At 40.7% G+C, this 24,279-nt stretch overlaps 1 protein-coding gene and 1 non-coding gene across 8 annotated transcripts in view; one reads left to right on the top strand and one right to left on the bottom strand.

The window, feature by feature from the left end:
• Window positions 1–289: 289 nt before the first annotated feature.
• The window catches only part of PAN3 (poly(A) specific ribonuclease subunit PAN3), a 120,666-nt gene continuing 96,676 nt past the window's right edge, over window positions 290–24,279 (top strand). For 3 of the 7 annotated variants that reach the window (XM_043892461.1, XM_043892460.1, XM_043892457.1), the window contains exons 1-4: window positions 292–1,188; window positions 16,265–16,386; window positions 17,087–17,153; window positions 18,999–19,069. In XM_043892461.1, the coding sequence (XP_043748396.1) occupies window positions 762–1,188; window positions 16,265–16,386; window positions 17,087–17,153; window positions 18,999–19,069 (687 nt within the window). In that variant the 5' untranslated portion in view covers window positions 292–761. Of the gene's footprint in view, window positions 1,189–16,264; window positions 16,387–17,086; window positions 17,154–18,998; window positions 19,070–24,279 lie in introns of all 7 variants that reach the window. The other 4 variants (XR_006339001.1, XR_006339000.1, XM_043892459.1 and 1 more) reach the window with 3 other exon arrangements.
• Window positions 9,704–9,788, bottom strand: LOC122687141. Its single transcript, XR_006339041.1, has one exon. It is a non-coding gene; the product is annotated as a small nucleolar RNA SNORD103/SNORD85 (small nucleolar RNA).

The following is a 24,279-nucleotide window of genomic DNA, read 5'->3' as shown; positions in this document are numbered from 1 at the left end:
GGCTTAGGCTGCGGCCTCAGGCGCGCCCCCCCCCCCCCCCAAGAAATGACCATCACATTCCGTAAATTTCGTCGTTTCAATTAAGAAATGACGCTCTGGCTTTACAAGTAAGAGGACAAACGAAAGCGGGAAGGCCTATCGCCTCGTGAGAACGCTCCCCCAGCCGGCTCGGCGTCGGAGAAGCGCGACCGCCGACCGCCCGCCGGTCCAACCGACACCCGGCCAGGCTTCCCCCTCCCCCGCTGGCGCTCCCGTTACCCACAAGCCCCCGCGCCCCGGCGCGCAGGCGCAGCGGCGACGGCCGTCTCAGGAAGAGGAAAAGGGAATAAACAACTCGGAGGAACCAGAGCGCGAGAGAGCGAGTGGAGGCAGAATTTAAAAATAAACCGGCCCCTCCGTCCTCCCCGCCCGTTCGCTGCCGCCGCCGCGCCCCCTCCACTCCCCCTACTCCCCGAGCCCGCGCCCTCGAAGTCCCTGTCAGAGGGCCCGCGCGCCCACCCCGTCGTCCCGCGCGCGGCCCCTTTAAGAAAAGAGAAGGCGAGAGTGAGTGAGAGAGACTCCCGACTCTCCCCCTCCCCGCCCCTCCCTCCTGCCCCCTCCTCCCTCCCCTCTCCCCTCCCCTCCCCCCCTCCCCGGGCGGCTCCGGCTCCCGCAGCGGGACAGACCCGCCCGCCCGGGCTTTTCTCCGGCCCCCCGGCAGCGCCGTCCCTCCCTCCCCGGTCTATGGTGGCGGCGGCGGAAGACGAGGCTGCGGCGTTGCCATGAACAGTGGCGGCGGCCTCCCGCCCCCCTCGGCCGCCGCCTCCTCCGCGTCCTCCTCGCTGGCGGCGGCCGCGGCGGTGGTGGCGGTGGCCCCGCCGGGGGTCGGGGGCGTCCCCGGCGGGGCGGCGGCGGCGGGGGTGAAGCTGAAGTACTGCCGCTACTACGCCAAGGATAAGACGTGCTTCTACGGGGAGGAGTGTCAGTTCCTGCATGAGGACCCGGCCGCCGGGGCCGCGCCGGGCCTCGGCCTCCATAGCAACAGCGTCCCCCTGGCTCTGGCGGGCGCGCCCGGGGCCGGCTTCCCGCCCGGAGCGGTCCCGGCCGGGGGAGCCGGGCCGCCCGCGGGGCCCAAGAAGCCGGAACTGGGGGGCCCCGGAGCCGGCGGAGGCGGCAGCAGCGGGGTACTCGACGGGCCGCGGCTGGCAAGTGAGTGTGGCCCGGGGGCGGGGGGCTTCGGGGAGGCGGGGGAAGGGGGGCGCCGGAGCCCGGCCCGCGGGGTCCCCCCTCTCCCCTCAGCTTTCGTCTCCCTCAGCGTTCCGAGAGGCCTAGGCCCGGGGCCTGGGGCCTCCTTCCGTCTTCCTGCCTCCCCTCCCCACAGCCCTCGGCCCGCCCGGGCGGCGAGGGCCGGTCGGCTTCCCGGGAACTGGGGGCGGTGGACTTTTGGGGGGGCGGGGGTGTGGGTGGGGGCGGGGAGGACGGGGGATGGGCCGCGGCGTGCGGGAGATGGGGGTGTCGCTTCCGGGGGGTGTGGAAAGGGGCCGGGTTTGCCGGCACCTGTGAGTGTGTGTGTGTGTGCGCGCGCGCGCCCCGGGCCGAGCGAAGGGGTCCCCCGGTGGGTGTGTGTCGGTCGGGGCGGGCTCCGCGGCTTCCAGGAGTGGGTTGGAAGAGCGGAAAAAGTTTTTTTTTCTTTTCTTTTTTTTTCTGTGTGTGTGTGTGCGCACGGCTTCTGGGAGAGAGGTTTTCCAGGCAGGAAATGCTTTCTAAGGAATCGGGAGCGAACCGACGCGCAGCCGTCTCTCGCGTGCTCGGTCTGAGTCGGGATTTCACCCAAACTTGTATTTCCGCAGTTTTCTTGAAAGCTGGCGGGAGTCTGCAGGGTGTCCGGAGGTGTATCTCTTGTTTTCTACCACTTTGTATCCAGCGAACCCTCAGTTCGGAGCCTCGGAAAAGTGCCTCGCCATGAGCCGCGCACATTTGTGTGCGACTGAGCCCTCGAATTCGGCTCTCTCAGGACAGCGGGCCTTTTTTTTTTACTTGTCTTTATCTATTACCTTGTGACTTGTTTGTCGTTAGTGAGTGGTAATCTAGTTTACAAAAGGTTGCCCTTGAAAAGTAGAGGTGTGTCGAGTTTTCCCTTGTTTGTTTCTGAGTGTATGGAGCATTTCTAAACCACGTGGAAAAATCCTACTTCCTTGGGAATTCTAAAAAGTTACTAGATTTGAAACTCATTTGATAGGCTGCCTAACTTGGATGTCAGAACTTTCTCTTTTTTTTAAACTGTAAATGGTGTATTTGGCTTGATGCTTTAGCAGCTGTTTGCTCTGTGAGGATTATTGTGTCTTCCTAGAGATGGGTGTTAGTGTGTGTTTTTAAGATTGTTTCTTTTGCTCTGATGGGTCTGACTTCAATGTAGATATATTTGGTGAGGGTGATATGCTAAGAAGAATAATTTGCAACTTAAAATGTTTTGTCAAAATGGTTACTTTATTGGTGGAATTTTATCACGTTGGAGCAGCAACTTTGCATTTTCTAGGTAAGTTTGCTGGATGTATTGAGTTGTGGCTCAGATTGATTCGTTATGTTTGATTAGTAAGCAGTGAAACTGAACAGTGGTTTTGTTACCTACAAGAAGAGGCATGTTTAAAAAAATGAGGTGTTCAATTTAATATGTGATATTTTTAGGATTTTCTAATACATAGATGTGTTATATTTGGGACATGAAAGTTAGGACAGGCTGTAAACAGGTGAGGTTGGAGATGGAGGAGAAATACTAGCAATGACTCAAAGGTGGGGACCATTTCATATCTCAGGATCCGAACGTGTTTGGGAGATAGGTTCTTGAGAGGACAGGCAGTCAGTGCTGGGAAGGCATTTTGAAGTCAGCGTTTAGTCATTTAACAGTTACTTGATTAAGTAGCTGCGTTATGTAGTTGGATTCTGTGGGACTTGCTTTAACTCAACTGGGTGAAGCCCAAGGCTCCTCTTGTCTGCTGTAGGCTTCTGGGTAACTCGGAATGGTCTAGATTGTGGCTCCTTTGGGTGAGATAAAATTGTCTCCTATTAGTGAGTGGCCAGTTGAGTTAGGTTGTTCAGGAATCAGGGAACAGGATTGTGTTGGTGATTTAATGTTTGCGTTGAATTTTCTACACTTTATTTTTGATTTTTGATTTACTTTCTATGTTTAGCTGTATTATACTCTGATTTTATGAGACACTTGGTTTGGTAAGTGTATGAGGCAATTAAAAGGGAGGACACATTCTGAGAGGTGTTATTAGGAGAAATTTAAATTTTGTTAGTTGTTGACTTGATCAGGTAGAGTCACTGACACAGTTTTATATTGCTTTTACTTTTTTTTTCTTTGCTCTTCTTCAGGTGTAAGAATGGAGACTATTTCTTTAGCTGGGATGTCAGACAGATCTGCTCTGATAAGCTGGGCCCACCTGTAGAAATACTTTGTTTGGGCTCCTTGGGTATCTTGGGGCTGTGTGTGTTTTAAAGTTTTTGTTGAAGTGTACACACCTACGGAACAGTATACAGACCATAAATTTTGGAATTTTCACAAGATGAAAACAGCTCATAACAGTACTCAGATCAGGAAATAGAACTGAATCAGGACCTGCTGAAGTCCTGCTCTTCCTACCCTCTGCCAGTCACTGTCCTTTCCCAGAGGTAACCACTGACTTCACGCACTACATTGTAGATTCATTTTTTACTTTTTCATGCTTTTTCTTGAACTCTATAAGAACATTGTGGGCCTCTTTTCTTTAAGCATATTTGTAAGATCAGTTATGTAGGAGCAGCCTCTTAGTCTCATTCTTGCTTGGTGTTACACATTGTATGAATGTACCTCATTTTATATTCTCATTTTGCTGTTAGTGGGTGATGGAACGTTTCCAATTTTTGTTTATTAAGAAGAGCACTGTTTTGAACATTCTTGAACATGTTTTTTGGTTCAAGTCTATGAATTTATGTTAGGAGTGGAATTTCAGACTTGTAATAGGACATGCAGATGTTCAGCCCTAAGTAGATGACTTCAGACAGTTTTCTGAACAGATTGTATCACATCTACATTCCCTTTAGCAGAGTATGAGAGTTCAAGTTGTTTCAAGTTGCTGCATGTTCTCCCCAGCACTTGATATTAGCTATCTTATAATTTTAGCCATTTTGATGCCTACAATATATGATATAATTAGATGTTTTCAATTTGCATGTGTTTGGATTGTAACTGAATTAGTTGACAACATTTAAAAAATCAGGTTTAACACTAAACTACAGATTTCTGTCTTTTTTTGAAGGGCAACTCTTTTCTATATTGGAATTAGGTGTGTTGGCTGGGCAAGACTCCATTTTTGCCTTATTACTGACTGGGTAACTTATATGCCTGGCTCCTCTTGGCCTTTTAGTTTTTGACTCTTGCTTTAGTACTTGAATTGTTTTGGTAGTGTTTCAGATTATGTGAAAACTTGAGGGGTAAATGCAAGAGGAAATTTTATCCTTATTTTTCAAGCATTGGAAAACTAAAGCAGAAAGGCTTTTTTTTAGTATGCTTAGTTGCAGTGGTGTTTCAGTCTCATAAAGGAACTGTATTTTCATTTGTTGCTTACTTTTTATCTGTACAGAAGTATTACACTTCCAGCTCTTTCGTTGACCTGGCAGTATGGTAGTGAACATAGTCTGGCATTCAGTGTTGTTGGGAAGTAGCCGTTTATTTATTATTCTTTTTTAAAGTGTCAGACATTTTGTATTTCTTTTGGACTTCGAATCTTCTAAAGGTTCAGTGTGGCTTGATTTGGTGGTTTAATTGAGTTGCTGATTCTTGACCTTTTAATGATGTGATTCTAATATTTTCAGCCAGCTACACTTTTCATCTTCAAGATGCTCGGTTTTTAGCAGCTCAACTATATATCAAGTATTTGTATTTTATATATGTTACTTTATTTGAAACCCAATAGATTTATTTTACCAAAACAGACTTACTTTTCAGTTCTGCTGATTTAGTTAGCAGTGAAGACTCTGGCATAAGGCACATCTAAGATGGACCTGGCTCTCCTGTCTACTACCTTTGTGATCTTGAGTTTTTAACTTTTAAGCATCTTGTTTTTCTCATTTTAAAACGTGGAGGTAACAGTAGTACCTAGTTCAGAGTTGTGACAGGCTTGGATATAACACTATCAGAGCATTGTCTGGCACATAGTGAGGGGTCAGGATTAGTTGCTGCTGTTAATTGAATATTAGTAATAAGTCTACAGTTAGCCTGTACATTTCTTTACCTCCCAGTTTTTGAGAGTATATTTTCAAGACCAGTAAAATAGCTACAGATGATTGGACCATGACTGTCTGTTCAAATGGCAGAAAGCAGGGGATAACTTGGAAGTTCATAAGCAAACTTTGGAGTGTATGGCAAGACTGTTTTTAAGCCAGAATTATACTTTTTCACCCCACAAACCTGAATCAGCTCACAGAGGAGTGAGTACTGGATATTTGCCATTAGGAGAGCTGGTGTGGGTTAACACATTTTTATTTGACAATACACAAAGTAGATAACAAGAGACTTTATAATGCCATTGATTTCACTCCTTTATTATAGTGCTTGCAAAGTGGCAAGTTTTGATCAGGGTGATAGGAATACAACATTGAATGAAACAAAAGTCTGTCCTGTGGAGGTTACCTTCTAGTGGGGAATACAGGTATGTATATAAGATAAAATTAGATCTTGAGAAGTTTTAAGAGGAAAGTTTAGAGCTTTATGAGGAGTACTCCAGAGAGGGTTGTACTGTCTCAGTAAGATTCAGTTAGTGAGTAAACACTTTTTTCCAGAAAGTGCATTTGAAATGACTCTGTAAGAAGATAAATGATGGCCAAAACATCTATTTTTGTCCTTTTATAGGATTTTTCTCTTTTTAAATTAACTTTCTATTTTGAGATAATTGTAGAGTCACATGCAGTTGTAAGAAATAATACAGAAAGAGCAGTACTGTCCCATTCCCGTTTCCCCAGCAGCGACAACTTCGAGAACTGTAGTGCAGTGTCACAGCCACACTGATAGACACAATCCACTTAGCCTTTTTCAGGATTTTCTGAGTCTTACTTGTGTGTGTGTATACACATGTGTATATTTAGTTTTGTGGAGTTTTATTGTGTGTATGTTTTTACACCTGCCAGCACAGTCAGGACATGGAGCAGCTCTGTCACCCTCAAGAGGCCTTTTTGTCACCTTTCAAATCCCTGACAACCACTAATTTGCCCTCCATTTCTATAATTTTGTCTTTTCAGGAATGTTCTATAGGGAATTCCCTGGTTGCCCAGTGGTTAGGATTCCGTGCTTCCACTGCTGCATCTTTTTTTGTTGTTGTTGTTTGCTTTTCTGTAGGCATATCTGCTTTTGTGTACAAAGGTATGAATGTTTTTGGTACCTAGAAATATTTTAGAAATTTATTTATTTTAGGGTTGAATTTATTTAGTCTTTAATAAACTTTTTTTGTAAAAATTTTCACTGGAACAGCAGTGTATAAAGTTAAGCTGATCTCATTGCCCAGGGTTAATCATTATTATTAGTTTTGTGTGTAACCTTAACTACTCCTAAGGCCCTATCTCCACATTCCCTCACATTGGGGGTTAAGGTTTCAGTAGGAGAATTTAGGGGGAGACAGTTAAGTCCATAGTATGGGCATACATACACACACTCAAGTTTTGTAGCAGTATTTCTTACATTTGTTTTTCCATATTAACTTTATATTCTGTTTTTATAAAGTAGTTTATAAGCTGAAGCTGTACAAAGGATTGTGATAAAGTTCTTGCTTTATGCACTGTTGTCATATGTGATCAGTGTGTGCTCAATTGCTCAGTCATGTCTCACTCTTCATGACCCATGGACTGTAGTGCCAGGCTCCTCTGTCCGTGGGATTTCCCAGGCAAGAATACTGGAGTGGGTTGCTATTTCCTCTTCCAGGGGATCTTCTTGACCCAGCGTTCAAATGCTTGTCTCCTGCACTGTCAGGTGGATCCTTTACTATTGAGCCACCTGGGAAGCTTGTTTGTCATAGAGTTGTCAACAAATTCATACATACAGTATTTGCTCCTCCTTTTGTTGTATAGGAATTACAGTTGGACTGGGGGTCCTGAGAATTAGGTGTTTTGTTTTTTTTTTCTTTAGTACTCTGTCTTAAAGTAACTTTGATCTTAGGCTAGTAATTTAGTCCATGTGGAAATATATTTCTTTGTCTATAGAATATGAGAATGGGGTATGGAGTACATGATGTTTAAAATTCCTTCAGATATAAAATGTTTGTGTTTTTCTAAATGTTTATGTTCTAGGAAACATTATTTTATGATCAATTTTTAGAATTCATCCTCTTTCCTTCCCAATAGCTTTAAAAATCTTTGACCTCACAGCAGCTTCAGCTTAGGGAAGGACATGTTCTCTAATCTTGACTGAGTTAATTGGCCTGTGGATAATGGCCCTCTTCTGGTAACTTCCTTTTTTTATGTCCTTTGGTATCTTTTTCTTTAAAAAATTAAAGATATTGTACCTGCTTTTCTAAAACTAGCTTTTAATTGTATTTTTAACATTAAAAATTGCAGCTTTTTAAATCTAGGAACAATATCTTGCTTTGGAAATTAAAAATGTGCTGCGTAAACAGGGGAAGCCTGGTGGGCTTCAGCCCCTGGGGTCATGAAGAGTCACAGGCACATGCACAGGTTAAAAGTTTAAATAGTGCAAAAGGATACACAGTGAAAAATAGTCTCCCTTCTTCCTTAGTTCCCTGATCCCCCTCCAAAAGACACTCTTTTAATTTATTATATATCTTTTCAGAGATGTTCTTTGTACATCACTCATGTTTGTATTTCCCTATCTCTAGTACATACTGCTCACACATGGAAGCCTAATGCACTTTGAATTTTTTCACCATACTGCTTATCTTCTAGTTTGTTTCACATCTACACATAGAAGTATACATTACTCTTTATAGTGACTGTGTGATAATTCCCTTGTATGATTGTACTGTTCTTTTCAGTGGCTATTTAGATTGTTTATGGTCTTTTACAAGTGATGGTACTAAGCTGTTACATCTTAATGTACTATGTATACTTATACATAAATTAACACAAAGTATAACATATGCATACTTAAGAAACATACAGAGTCTTGAGTAATCTGGTTCAAGCTTGTTACATTAAAAAAAATATGTAGGCAAATATAGTACGATCTCAATTCCATGTGGAATCTTAAAAAAAAAAACAGAAAAACCACCCAAATGCATAGATGACAATGAAGAAGAGATTGGTGGTTGCCAGAGGCAGGGGTCCAGGGGGGTAGGGGAAGATAGTCAAGAGATACAAACTTCCAGGTCTTTTATTCTCATAAAACCCTGGAAAGTAGATGTTACCAATTCTGTTTTACAGAGGAGGAAACTAAGATTACATTAACTTTCAAGGATGAGTAATTGGCAGCTGGCTCCAGCAGACCTCACGGGCAGCTGTGTTTGCGTGGTCTGTGCTCACTCCACGGGCCGGCGGGGCAGAGGGTGGTGTGACTGCTGAGTGGCCGGAGGAGCCCGTTTCCTGGGCCTGCACCCACTGTGCTGTCATCTAGTGTCTCTGAGTCGCTCGGCCCCATCAGAAAAACGGAGGCAGTGATACCATTTGCGTGGGGTGTTTTATAGAAGTTGGATGTGAAAATCTGTTGTTTATCAACTTTTAAGAATACGTACTTTTAAGAAGGGCTTACTTGTATATGAGTGTTTATGTAAACGTGTTAATAGAGTAGGGAGTGCCAGAAAAATAGCAGGAATAGTTCCTAATCTCAGTTTACAGATAAATGTTTCAGTGGTTGAAGACAGCAATGAAGGATCAAAGGATTTCTTTTTTTTTGGTCACATGAGTGATATAAACAGTGTCTTAAAAGGTGGAGTTTTTAACATCTTGGAATAATGGGGGAATGCATTGTAGAGATGAGGAAAGAGGAAAATAACATTTATGATTACCTTTGAGGTAGGGTGTTAGGCACTCTACTTCACTTGAGGGCCTTTCACAGCCCCGTGAATGAGATGTGATTGCTTTTTTTTCAGATGAAGAAATGAATTTTAGTGGGTTTTGCTTAAGGTCATTCAGCTAGTGAGCGGTGAAACTTGGATTAGAACACAGTGACTAACTTCAAGTATTTTGTTTTTTTGCATTGTACCTGGGTCTTGAAGATTATAGGGCTTGGGCTATGTGTTTGCTGGAATTGATGGTAGTCCTTGTTGTGGACTGTGCATGCCAAGTCACTTCAGTTGTCTCTGACTCTTTGCAGTCCTGTGGGCTGTAGCCCACCAGGCTCCTCTGTCCATGGGATTTCCCAGGCAACAATACTGGAGTGGGTTGCTTTGCCCTCCTTCAAGCGATCTTCCCAACCCAGGGGTCGGACCCATGTCTCTTACATCTCCTGCGTTGCAAGTGGATTCTTCACCATTAGTGCCACTTGGGAAGCCCAATTGTGAACTATAGACCTTCAACATATAGTGAATTTATTGGTTTGACTGGAGAGAGTTCAGTAATGTTAAAATTATTGTAAGACCTTTTTATAGTAGAATGTATACTTTTACATTATAATCTTTGATATTTTGGAAATATCTGTGTTTTTTCCCTGATGGATACACAGTTATTTTAAATCCATTTATTGAATAATTCCAGTTTTCTCCATGGGTTTTCTTTTTTTTTTTTTCTTTTTTTTTTTTTCCCGTCTGGCTCAGAACTTGAGTCCATAGTAAAGATTCTCATTACCGAACTCTGTTCTCAGAGAGGGCAAGTGGCTCATCACTGCCATCTCCATGGGTTTTAAAAAGGAGGTTTATCAAAATATAATTTATCTACTGTAAAATTCATCCATTGTAAATGTACAATTCATTTTTTCTTAGTAAATTTATAGAGTTGCAACCGTCAGGAGTTTTTACGAGAACTTTTAAGATACTTTTCATTTTTTTAAAGATACTTCTCATTTTTTCCCATAACGTTTCATTAAAGTTTGCCAGGTAGATGGTATGAGTCTCATTTTACAAGTCATGGTGTAATCTCCACTTTATAAGCATTTTGCCCAAGACATTGTGGCTAGTAAGTGGCAGAACTGAGATTCAGACCCAGAACTTTTAGGAAATACTATAATGATAGGTTGAGAACTGAATGTTGAGGGCTTTTTAATGTCGACTAAGAAGTTTGGATTTCATCCCTTGGGATAAACATTGCCAGCACCTGTCTGTGATGTCCTTCTTGGCAGAGGAGAACCACTCAGTATTTTCAGCTGGGCCCTTTTTTTTTTTTTTTCTTTAAAACTTGTTCTATGGAAGGCCAAACTTGTTCTATGGGCTCCAAAATCACAGCAGATGGTGACTGCAGCCGTGAAATTAAAAGACGCTTGCTCCTTGGAAGGAAAGTTATGACCAACCTAGACATCATATTAAAAAGCAGAGACATTACTTATCCAAAAAAGGTCTGACTAGTCAAGGCTATGGTTTTTCCAGTAGTCATGTATGGATGTGAGAGTTGGACTATAAAGAAAGCTGAGCGCCAAAGAATTGATGCTTTTGAACTGTGGTGTTGGAGAAGACTCTTGAGAGTCTCTTGGACTGCACGGAGATCCAACCAGTCCATCCTGAAGATCAGTCCTGGGTGTTCATTGGAAGGACTGATGCTGAAGCTGAAACTCAATACTTTGGCCACCTGATGCGAGGCCTGACTCATTGGAAAAATCCCTGATGCTGGGAAGGATTGAGGGCGGGAGGAGAAGGGGACTACAGAGGATGAGATGGTTGGATGGCATCACCGACTCAATGGACATGAGTTTGAGTAAACTCCGGGAGTTGGTGATGGACAGGGAGGCCTGGTGTGCTGCAGTCCATGGGGTTGCAAAGAGTCGGACACTACTAAGTGACTGAACTAACTGACTGACTGGTGTTGGTCATAGATTTTCTTCCAAGGAGCAAGTGTCTTTTAATTTCATGGCTGCAGTCACCATCTGCAATGATTTTGGAGCCCAAAATAATAAAGTCTGTTACTGTTTCCAGTTTCCCCATCTATTTGCCATGAAGTGATGGGACCAGATGCCATGATCTTAGTTTTCTGAATGTTGAGTTTTAAGCCAACTTTTTCAGTCTCCTCTTTCGCTTTCGTCAAGAGGCTTTTTAGTTCTTCTTCACTCTCTGCCATAAGGGTGGTGTCATCTGCGTATCTGAGGTTATTGATATTTTTCCCAGCAATCTAGATTCCAGCTTGTGCTTCATCCAGCCCGGCATTTCGCATGATGTACTCTGCATAGAAGTTAAATAAGCAGGGTGACAATACACAGCCTTGACTTACTCCTCCTGCTGTTCCATGTCCAGTTCTAACTGTTGCTTCTTTACCTGCCTGCAGATTTCTCAGGAGGCAGGTCAGGTGATCTGGTATTCCCATCTTTTTAAGAATTTTCCACTGCCTGGCCCTCTCAGGAACAAAGGATTGAGCTGCATACCAAAGGAGAGCTGCATACCGGCCCCTCCCCACCCAGAGGCGGAAAGGCAGGCTTGTGACAGCTAGACAGCTAGAGGCAGAAGGCAAGGGGCTGCTACAATCTCAGCCCCAGAGACAGCATCTTCCACCAACAGTGAGCAGGCTCCCAGCTGTCTTCCTGAGATCCTGGGTGGTTGACGTGTGCCGGAAGGGTTGTAGCCTGAGATCAGCTCTCCTGAGGAGACAAACAGCACACCTGAGACAGTGCTCTTGCGGCACACCCAGGAAAGTGAGCGGTTGGGACCTGGGAGGTGATTAAGATGCACGGCCCACCTGGGACAGTGCACTCGCCAAGCACCTGGTCACCCGAGCGGCTCAGTCCTGGGAATGGCACAACACGCCCAGCCCTCAGAGACTGAGCCAGAAACACGTCTCCTGCAGAGGTGCGGTCAGCAGAGGCCTGCCGCAGGGCTCTGGGTGCAGCAGACCTGGCTACGGCATAAGCCCTTTGCAGGAGGGTGCCATTAACCCCACCATAGAGCCACCAGAACTTACACAGGACTGAGGAAACAGGACTCTTGGAGGCCACAAACAAAACCTTGTGCACACCAGGACCCAGGAGAAAGGAGCAGTGACCCCACAAGGGACTGACCCAGACTAGCCTGTGAGTGTCCAGGAGTCTCTGGCGGAGGCGTGGGTCGGCGGTGACCTGCTGCAGGTTGGGGGCACTGAGTGCAGCAGTGCAGCAGTCCTCCTTTTGAAGGAGGGCGCCCTTATCTTCATTATCTCCACCATAGTTTGGCCTCAGGTCAAGCTTGGCCTCAGGTCATGCAACAGGGAGGGAACACAGCCCTGCCCATCTACAGAAAATTGGATTAAAGATTTACTGAACATGTCTCCGCCCATCAGAACAAGACCCAGTTTCCCCCTCAGTCAGTCTCTCCCTTCAGGAAGCTTCCATAAGCCTCTTATCCTTCTCTTTCAGAGGGCAGATAGAATGAAAACCACAATCACAGAAAACTGACCAATCTGATCACATGGACCACAGCCTTGTCCAGCTCAATGAAACTATGAGCCGTACTGTGTAGGGCCTCCCATGACAGACAGGTCATGCGGAGAGTTCTGACAAACTGTGGTCCACTGGAGAAGGGAATGGCAGACCACTTCAGTATTCTTGCCTTGATAACCCCATGAACAGTATGAAAAGGCAAAAAGATAGGACACTGAAAGTCGAACTCCTCAGGTCAGTAGGTGCCCAATATGCTACTGGAGAAGAGTGCAGAAATAACTGCAGAAAGAATGAAGAGATGGAGCCAAAGCAAAAACAACACTCAGTTGTGGATGTGATGGGTGATGGAAGTAAAGTCCGATGTTTTAAAGGACAATATTGCATAGGATCTTGGCACGTTAGATCCATGAATCAAGGCAAATTGGAAGTGGTCAAACAGAAGATGGCAAGAGTGAATGTCGACATTTTAGGAATCAGTGAACTAAAATGGACTGGAATGGGTGAATTTAACTCAAGATTATATCTACTATTGTGGGCAAGAATCCCTTAGGAGAAAAGGAGTAGCCATCATAGTCATACGAGTTCAAAGTGCAGTACTTGGATGCAGTTTCAAAAACAACAGGATGATCTCTTTTCGTTTCTAAGGCAAACCATTAAGTATCACAGTAATCCAAGTCTATGCCCCGACCAGTAATGCCGAAGAAGCTGAAGTTGAATGGTTCTGTGAAGACCTACAAGACCTTCTAGAACTAACATCCAAAAAAGATGTCCTCTTCTTTGTAGGGGACTGCAATGCAAAAGTAGGAAATCAAGAGATACCTTGAGTAACAGGCAAATTTGGCCTTGGAGTACAAAATGAAGCAGGGCAAAGGCTAACAGAGTTTTGCCAAGACAATGCACCGGTCATAGCAAACACTCTCTCCCAACAACACGAGAGAAGACTACACATGGACATCACCAGATGGTCAATACTGAGATCAGATCGATTGTATTCTTTGCAGCCAAAGATGGAGAAGCTCTATACAGTTAGCAAAAACAAGACTGGGACCTGACTGTGGTTCAGATCATGAACTCCTTATTGCCAAATTCAGACTTAAATTGAAGAAAGTAAGGAAAACCACTAGACCATTCAGGTATGACCTGAATCAAATCCCTTAATGATTATACAATGGAAGTGAGAAATAGATTCAGGGGATTAGATCTGATAGAGTAACTGAAGAACTATGGATGGAGGTTCATGATATTGTACAGGAGACAGTGATCAAGACCATCTCCAAGAAAAAGAAATGCCAAAAGGCAAAATGGTTGTCTGATGAGGCCTTACAAGTAGCTGAGAAAAGAAGCTAAAGGCAAAGGAGAAAAGAAAAGATATACCCATTTGAATGCAGAGTTCCAAAGAATAGCAAGGGAGAGATAAGAAAGCTTTCTCCAGTGATCAGTGCAAAGAAATAGAGGAAAACAATAAAGTGGGGAAGACTAGAGATCTCCTCAAGAAAATTAGAGATACCAAGGGAACATTTCCTGTAAAGATGAGCTCAATAAAGGACAGAAATGGTATGGACCTAACAGAAGCAGAAGATATTAAGAAGAGGTGGCAAGAATACACAGAAGAAGTATGCAAAAAAGATCTTCATGACCTAGATAACCATGATGGTGTGATCACTCACCTAGAGCCATCCTGGAATGTGAAGTCAAGTGGGCCTTAGAAAGCCTCAGTACGAACAAAGCTAGTGGAGGTGATGGAATTCCAGTTGAGCTATTTCAAATCATAAAAGATGATGCCGTGAAAGTGCTGCATTCAATATGCCAGCAAATTTGGAAAACTCAGCAGTGGCCATAGGACTGGAAAAGGTCAGTTTTCATTCCAATCCCAGAGAAAGGCAGTCCCGAAGAGTGTTCACAGTACCACACGGTTGCACTCATCTCACATGCTAGCAAAGAAATGCTCAAAATTCTCCAAGCCAGACTTCAACAGTATGTGAACTGTGAACTTCCAGATGTTCAAGCTGGTTTTAGAAAAGGCAGAGGAACCAGAGATCAAATTGCCAACATCTGCTGGATCATTGAAAAAGCAGGAGAGTTCCAGAAAAACATTTGCTTTATTGACTATGCCAAAGCCTTTGACTGTGTGGATCACAACAAACTGTGACATATTTTCTATGTTACATGTAGTTTATACTGTAATCTTACAATAAAGTAAGCTTAGAGAAGATAAAACACTATTAAGGAAATCATAAGGAAGAGAAAATACATTTTCAGTTCTGTACTGTACTGATGGACATAGGAAGTTTGCTTTGTATGTTTACAAAATGAGTCATTTTCTGTCTGTACCTTCATCACTGCTGTCTTAATAGGATACAAAATCTGTAGGTATCATGTGTTTTACTAACACTGGACATCATAATGGAAAATGTGAAAAAGGAATTCATAGTTATTTACAGGTGTGAAGCGGCAGCAATGGGATTGCTTTCTGGTAGCTTAGTGTCTGGGATATGATTGCTTCATAGTAGCCTAGCCTGTGCACTTATTAACGAGTTGTAAAATTTGCATAGCATTTCAAATTTTGTTCAGTCATGTTCAATATAGTATTAGAAATGTTACATTTAAAGAAGAACAACCTCTGATGATAGGTTGATGTGTCACCTATAATAACTTCTCCAGTTAGGAGAGAGGCATACTGTATGATACTGTGATTCTTTGAAAGTAAAGTTATAAAAGTGAGAAAATGAAAATTGTTAATTTTATATTAAGTATCACTTACTTTATGCCTATGTGAGGATAGACTAATATCTATATCTGCATATATTCTATGCATTCATGACACACCTTTTTTTCATTGTCTTTTATATCTTTAGTCTGTGTGGTTCGCCTTCAAATTTTCCAAATTGTCATAAATCTCCAAACATTTTTCCAATATATTTATCAAAAAAAAGTCTGTGTATTCCCTGATGGCTCAGTTGATAAAGAATCCACCTGCAATGCAGGAGACATGAGTTTGGTCCCTGGGTTGGGAAGATCTCCTGGAGAAGGGAACAGCTATCCACTCCATAATCTGGCCTAGAGAATTGCATGTACTGTATAGTCCATGGAGTCGCAAATAGTTGGAGACAACTGAGCGACTTGCACTTTCATAATTGGGCCCAGACAGTTCAAACCTGTGTGGTTCAGTGGTCAACTGTACTTACCAAGAAATAGAATCTAAAATGTATTGTTTATCACTTTGTTGATATGTGATGGATTATTTTAGTAGTTACAGTGATTCCGTATTATTCCACCTTAGAATTGACAGACAGCTTGTCTGTTGCCCTCAGCTCTGTCCCATTGCAACCACTGCTGAGTTGATTTTATGAATAAGTTTAAGGTGAAACTGCTGGTCTGTTTCATAAGGTGTGTTATGAGAAACAGTCCTGGGAAACTTGTCCTGTTAAGTATATGAAGATTCACAGGAGAAATTGCAGTAGTTAACTGTTCTCCTGTTTTCTTGCAAGTTAAAGAATGGAAACTTGATGAGAAAAGTAGAAATAAATGCAAGTGTGGTTTGTTTCTTCCTGTCGTGCTTAGTGGCTCTCAGGTGACAATATAAAAATAACTATCTCTGTGGAAGAAGTTATTCAACTTGAGCATTGTTTAACAAATTTTTAGAGTTGAGCTAGTTTTGTTTGATTCAAATTATGAACAAGTAAATAAAAACAAGTGTGACAGAGATTTGAGACTTTATTATAAGTTCCCAAAATTTACTTGGGAACAGAGAAACTACATCAACCATTTGTGCTTTTAAATAATTTAAATAGTTGAATTTTCCTTCTCTTTCAGTTCCTGGAATCGATGGAGGTGCTTTAACTGATACGAGTCTCACAGATTCCTATTTCAGCACCAGCTTTATTGGAGTCAATGGATTTGGAAGCCCTGTGGAGACGAAGTATCCTGTGATGCAGGTATTGTTGGCGTGAATTCTCATGGCCCTGGACACTGAGGTGTGTTTTGGGGATGGAGACCTCTAGAGTCTTCCTTTGTCCTCACATTTGGTGAGTGGGAGGTGGACTTTTAGGAGGTGATGAGGTCAGAGGGATACAGGTAAGCCACCTCCTGTAGTGAAGTCAGGTGAGCTTTCAAGGGTGGAGTTGAAGTCTAGAGGATGGTTAGAAAGGGGCTAGTTTTCCTCCTGTGTGTGTTGTGATTATGGGATGAAGTCCTTTCAGGATCGTGAGCCGTAGAGGCTGTGGAGTGTGTTAAGGAAGGGTGGGACATGTCCAGAGAACAGAGACAAGCCTAATTTCATAGCATCTATCAGGTGTATGAAGGATAATATGTATTGAGGGAGAATAGCAGAGAGTGTTTATTGACTCTGTCATTCACATCCCCCAGATGGATACTTACGAAGAAGCAAACTGAGTAGTTGTGTGTCTTGCTCAGGCTAGTGAGTTATGGAAGTGCAGCCTGGCTAATGAGTGAAATAAGTTTCTGCCTAGGTGATTGTAGTCCATGCAACAGCATTATAGGAAGGTGAGCATGTCACTGATGTGAACGATCGGTTGGAGGGGTAGATACAAAGAGGGTCAGTCTAAACCTAATCAGTTGAATATTCTTAATTCTGCATTCTTCAGTGATATTATGTATATATGTTTTTATTTTCAGAGAATGACTAATAGTAGCAGCTCCCCAAGCCTTCTAAATGACAGTGCCAAGCCATACGCAGGCCACGGTAAGACTCGATCCCTTTTTCTTTTATAGGTATGTGTATTTCTGACTCTAAAAACAATATATCCACGGTAGAGATTTTGAAAATTATAGATATAAGGAAGAAAATAGAAATGATCTATTATCTTCACACTCGGAGGTAACTGTTAAAATTTGGATAAATATATATAAACACACAAAATACACTCAAGTATATGTATAATAATACTTAAGATCACATTAAATATACTTTTAAAATATAGTGTGAATGTTTCTTGATCATTGTAAATTGAATCCCATTGTTTATTTTCATAATTTACTTTTTTTTTTTTTAAAGATTACACTCCAATATTGGACTATGTGTATGAATCTGTGTTCATATTTTGAGTTATTTCTTTTGGAAACATTGTTAGACATGAAATTGCTGTTTTAAGGTTATGGACATTTTTAAGACTTTTGGTACAGAATTTCCTTTTTTTATCCTAATTCAAAAATAAATGTTTCTCCTGTATCTTTCTGGATCCTATTTTAAAAATAAATGTTCAGGAATGCTTTTTTTAAAAGTATGTTACAATTGAATATTGGTTTAAACAGTTGTCTATAATAATAAGAATTTGCATGTTGATTATTTCTTGAGATAGACATTTTATGTATGTGTATCAAGTTTCTCTCACTACTTGGAAATTTCAAATTTCTTTCACTGTAGGAAAAAGTAGCAACATTTTAATATTGAATTATTAGAAACAGATGTGTAGCGTTATACTGTTTTTGGTATTCCCATAGGATTTATATGCTGACTTGGTCCTTTATACTATCAAAGGTAGCATAAAAGACGAATAATACCTATTTTTAAGAGTTTGAATATTTAATTACATAAAAATCTAGAGTTTTAATATTTTATTAACTTCTTTCTCTTTGCATTATTAATTAAATTAGTGTTAATTCTAATGAAGGGCTAGACCCTGAAAATCCAGACACAAGAAGCCAGAGAAATATAGCAGCAGTTTTATGTACTGCATTATAAAGAGATTTAAGTCTCCTTTAAATGAGAAAATTTACTGTATTTTTTTAGGATTTCACAGATAGTTTAATGAGAAACATAAAATTAACTAAAGCTCAGAAATGAAGATAAAAATATTTGGGTGCATATCATGCATTCCTTTTCAGAAACTCATTCTGATTTGCTAAATGAGAAACAATTTAGAGATACACTTTTGTTTATAACTTCTGGCCACAGAGTAATGGAACTTTGAACCTTTAAAATCTTTGAATTTCATGTTAGTATTTTGAAACATTTAATAGCCCCATCTTTAAAAATTTAATTTGCTTTATCTTTTTAGTATAACTGTCAAAAATGGTGATAAACTTAACAGTATGGAATACTCTGCAGGGTAGATGGTTTTAAGGCCTTGCCCGAATATTAAAATCCAAGCCCTATCTCTCAGTTATGTTTAACTATTTGACTATCTTCCCCTCACCCCTGCTCCTTTTATATTTCTTATGACTTGGTCTCAAGAACACAGACTACAGGTAGACTTCCTTCATAAACACATTGCTAATAACATGGTTAAGATTGCTTCTTTTTTTTCTATTTTATTTTTCTTTTGGTTCTGAGCAAATAGATACATCCTGATCTGTATAGTTGCTGAATAAATGTGTACTGAATATTGGCTGAATGAAGTATCCTCCAGTTTGTTTCTTTTCCCTCAGAAAATATTTGAACATCCTCTGTGTGTGAGCATTGAGTTTGATATTGTGCAATATGATTTTTATTATTATTTATTATTTATAAGCATTTGGGTTAAACATCTATTAGATTTGTAGGTTTCCTGAGTAGCCTGTGTGGAAACTTATGTAACTTACCTTCCAGATCCTCTAACTTCACCTGCTTCATCCTTGTTTAATGACTTTGGTGCCCTCAACATCTCTCAGAGAAGAAAGGTAGGTGCAATGGACATTTACATGAAACTAAATGGAACATAGGGGCGACGCGGGTGTTGCTGACATAATGGTCATTGTTCTCTGAAGTGGGGGAGGACTGGAATGTTCTTCTTGCCTTTTGTTAACCTTCCTTGTTGTATATCTCTTAAAGGAGAATTTTGTTTGATCTCTGTGTATGATCTGGGGACTTTCTATGTGAAGGAACTAAATTCTTCTGCTTATTTTTGCTCATTTAAAACAAAATCTTAATGCATTCTCTTTGTAAGATAAACATCTTATTTAATGTTGTAGTTGCTGTTCTGTGACCCGTTGTAGGCATGTTAATCATCTTTTTATTTTATTTTCTGACTGCTTTGTCTAAATTTCAAAGATTTCTCCCCTAATCTAAACTTCTCATGAAAAGGCACACTTAATCTTTAGCTTTTCATAATTGGCCCAACTGTTTAAAAACAGTTTAAAATCTCTTCATATTAGAAATTTAATTTTATTTGAAATTGAGGTTGAATAGATTTTGAAGTACCTCATAATAGTTTATTACAGTTTGATGCCTTTGAGTCTTAATGAGAATCATTATGTTAATAGTAATAATAATCTAGAGGAGGTGATATTTTTGGTTAGGAATAGCAGCTGAATATTCAGGAGGTTGTAAATTTGGTGGAAATTACTATGAAATTACAACTAATTCCGTTTCCTAAGCAATGGGAGAAAGATTAAAAAGAAAAGAATGTTAATTTTAGAAAACTGATATAAGCTTAAGGTGCTTTTTAGGAAGTATCTGTTCAAAAGGTAGAATTCAATGAATTTCAAGAAGACTAGATAAATTCAATGGATTTCAAGATGTTCTCTAGACAAAAAAATTTGGGGTCAGGTATAAATTATATCAGTACCCTCCTGTACCTACTATTATCTCCATTTTGAAACAGATGAGAATAAGTATGTAATTACAACATGCTTTTAAGAAACATTGGACACAAGCAGACTCATTGGTGATGGTGAGAAGTGACAGTAGATGAAGCCTGTCACTGTAGCAGGAGATAGGAATGTGCTGGGTAGCAGGTCCAACCTAGACGTAAAGTTACCTGAAGCTTCTTAGTGTCGGGAAAATTAAAAAGCCCCTAAGTGGTTTTAAGGGTCTCTGCAGTGGCCTTTTCACGTTTTTAAAAATAACAATCAGTTAACTGTGGTGAGTAGCATTTCCGATGAGTGAGTAAAAAGTAAAAGTAGAATGGCCTTAAGTGTTCCTAATATGAGGGCTTGGTGGACTGCATCTTAAAGTTGAAATACATGATTTAGAGCTGCTGACATTAATTTTTGAGAAAAGCAGTAAAAATCCCTGGAGATTGGAAAAAAAGAGGTTATAATACCCATTCTTCTAAAATTTATTTTAGTAAAGGGAAACAATAGAAGGAAATGTTACTAGAGAGGTGAACTCTGTATGTGGAGAGATATTAAAATGTATCCAGATGGAAGAAGTATAGTGAATACTATTTTAGTATAGTGAAGGGAGCGCTGGCTGTAGTTTTTGAGATCCTGGATCTCTAGCTTTGTGATCTTGGGCCAGCTTCCTAGGCTGTAATATTCACATCTGTGAAATGATGAGCATGGCCTGGATAATTGCTGTGGTGTCTCCCATGTCTAAAGTTCAATGACTGGCTGAACTGAAAGGACCTATGTGTCAACATCTACTTAGAAACTCAGATTCATATGTTATACCTTTGAAGGACCATATTTTCTTGCCATTTACCTTTGAAATAATATGTAGAGACATAGAGGTTTGTTTTTTTCCCCAATAGTGGGCTATATACTTAGCAGTCTATGAATACAGGTTGCATATGTTTTTAAATTGTTAACAGCTGAGAAAGCTTAAAATTCCTTTGTATTAGAAAAACTATTAGTATGAGAGTATTGCATGCTGTGAAGTAAAGGCACATGGAGACTGTCTGTTCTTCTGTTGTAGTAATTTATAATGTCTGTTTAATGACGTAATTTAGTGGAAGTAATTCACATTTATGTAAATATTTAATCATAATTCCAGGTGATCTAAGTAAGCTATCATGATTACTCAGTGACATTTTATTTCTTAACGAGATTGGAAAACAGGTGTTTGGGCCATACTTACTACTGTTTCATAGTTAGATAAATAATTTTCTGAAAATCTCAGTTGGGCCGATCCCTGGGCTGCAAATGCTGCTTTTTGCCTCTGGAATATATGAATTATTTGAATCAGGTCAGTCAGATATTTTTATTGTGAGCAGTCTTATTATGGGCTATGTGGAACATACAAGAAGAATCAGCTGATATTTTTTCTGCTTTGCTCAAATCTAATTCAAGAGGCAGTGCATGGATCTACTAGAGAAAATTTACAAAGCAGTGTATTAATCTGCGCAGATTTAAATGTGTGGTGATTGCTGCATAGCAGAGATTTCTCTAGCTCCAGAAGAGTTTGTGGAGAAAAGATGTTTGAATTGTGGCTTTGAAGATGAGGAATATGGGGAGGCAGTGATGCTAAGCAGAAGGCATTGTTTGATTGCAAGTAGAGAGTTGGTATCTTCAGGAAATTTTAAAGTTCTGTTCTACCACAGATGAACTGAGAGACTATGGCTGAGGGCCTTGTATCTGTAAGGACTTCTTGAAGTAAAATGTGTTCTGTGAAAAAACAGTACAGAGATTCATAGCTGGGTGAACCTTTGTTTGGGTGGTTTATTGTTGCTAGACACATGAAGAAGAGCTGTATACTAAGAATATGTGCCTTAGGGCACTGCTGCTCATGGTGTGTTAAGAGGCCACAGCTAGAAAGAAGTTAAAACGTTGAAAGCAAATGTTTAGAAACTTCTGTAACAGTTTGATAATACCACAACATCCAAATATGTCATCATTTTCTAGTAGTTCACTTGTATTTTATAAATAATGTATAGGACCATGATGAATAGGAAATTTTTTAAAAACACGATCTTCACAACTGGTATTTGAGAAGCACTGATTTTTTAAAAAATTTTCTATCTTATGAACATATAAATAGGAAAAGTACCATTATTTGAGGATGTATACAGTTATTGGCCAGGAGTGACGGCAGAAGAAATTGAATTATGGGTGTATGCTCAGTGGGAGAGAAAAGACCCCCAGAACACTGGAGCTGGAATTTTGTTGAAAATGGGAGGTAATATATTAGACATCAGTGCATGAGGAAACTGTAACAAGGTAGGTAGATCAAGCTGAGAACTGGTATGACAGAAAAGCACCTGAGATCCACTGTGAATCACAGATGTGATCTGGACAGCAGTAAAACTTTCTGTCAGAAATCCTCAGGGACAGTCTCTTTAAAAAACAAAGTCTGATGTAAAGAATACAGATATTTGTAAATGACATGATGACATCTGCTAACTATTCTTGCTAAGCTGTATGACCACCGATGGTTGAGATAAAAGTTCCTGCAGAATTTGTGTCTGGCAGTTTTGGCTTCCCGCTGTTTAACACTCATGGTACTTCTTTGCCTTCTTTTTTAGTCATCAAGTCATTTTTGTATTTAGCTTTCTTACCTTCCCGAATTAAAGCAAAAAGGCTCTGGTGCTTGTCATTTACGTTTCTTTTGTTTTAATTGTACTTTAGTACAACATTTCAGTCAATGTGCAGTTTTTACCTGGGCATTTGTATTTTATCGAAGTTTCTAGTAGTGGGATAACAGTTTCACTTTTGTAAGTTTTTTAGGTTTTAACACCAAGTTAAATTCTGTGGGATTAGAGGACAGAGACTTGTGAATATCATGTTTATTTCTTCTGTTCCTGATTGTAAAGCTCTTTGTTAGGATGGGAGGAGGCCGGCGTATCTGCTCCTGGCTTATTTGTGAGGAGACGAGGCTGGGGTTGGCCTATCTCCAGGTGATTCCCCCAATCTCAGTGTGGAGCTTCCTCCCCACTGTTCTCGATTTCAAGAGCATCTTTCCCTCTGTCCATCATCTCTGTTACAAAGTTTTCTGAGATGTATATTTTGTGATTTCTGATTACTTTGATGTTTAAAAATTTTTGTGTACATTTCATGTTCTTCAAAAGGTGACTTTTATGTTATGTACTTTTACATAGGGAACCAAATAGGACTGACAAACTGGTGAGAGCTAAAATGAATTTGGAGAAATCTATAGGATTGTGGCATAGACAGTATGGGATGTAAATCCTTCCTTAATCCTTCAGATGGTTAGACTTGCTGAACACGAAACCAAGTATTGGTCTTGGGCGGGGAGGGGTCAGGGGGAAAATGAGGAGAAAATGGAGAAGACATTGAAAAAATAAATCTTAATGGGTATCACAATACAAAGCGTCACCTGTGAAACCATTTCTGAACATTTACTATATTCTCAGATGTTGTTTTACTTAGTATTTAGATTTCCAGGTGAGCCACATTGGGATCTTTTCCCCATGAGTGTTGTACAGGAATGTTCTGACGGAAAATTGTGTTCAGAATTCCAAATTAACACCCCCTGAGCTATTCTTCTGTTACGGAGTCAACTAATCCTCTGTTCACCTCCTCTTGCTATATACCGTTGGAAACGTGCTCAAGTTTTAGATTTAGGGATATGTATGGTATACTTGTTGGAGTTCAGAGGAGCATCCTGGTTCTTGTTTGTAGCTTGCTCAGAGCTCATGGTGAGTTTTTATTTCTTTCTAAGAGCAAACTGTTAGGAATAGTAATAATTCAGTAGCGTTGGACAGTAGTCAAGGTTTTAGAGTTGGAAGTTGGATGCCAGGCAGTTTGAATTGAATCTCCTAATCTACACTGATTGGGTCTTTAAGTTTAGTTAAACCTTTTTGTATCTTCATTTGCAAAAGGAGAAAAATGTTACACTTAATACCTGGTTTGTTGAGTTGTTATGAGGACTAAATGAGAAATGCCTCATAAATGGTAGCTATTATTGGTAAAACATGATGTTAGTCAAACCTTTCTAGTCTTGTTTGGGAATTGTTTACTGTTATTAAATGAGTGAATATCTGTCGCTGCTCATGCTGGATCAGACTGTGTTAGTTACCCTTTGGAAAGGCCTTCTCTTGTAGTTGCTCTGAGAATGTTCATCTTCTCTTTGAAATGTTCAGATCCCTCGTCCTCCAACATTTTAATTTTTCACTCCTCCCCACATAAGTGTTAGCTTCTCAAACGTATCTGTCAAATTTGGTGAAAGTACATCTGGGATTTTCTCAGTGATGCCTTGACAGACAGAAACT

The sequence above is a fragment of the Cervus elaphus genome, chromosome 30 (assembly GCF_910594005.1).
Source record: "Cervus elaphus chromosome 30, mCerEla1.1, whole genome shotgun sequence".
Classification (NCBI taxonomy): domain Eukaryota; kingdom Metazoa; phylum Chordata; class Mammalia; order Artiodactyla; family Cervidae; genus Cervus; species Cervus elaphus.
Note: the sequence above shows the minus strand (reverse complement) of the source record. Positions and strands in the feature narration are given on the sequence as shown.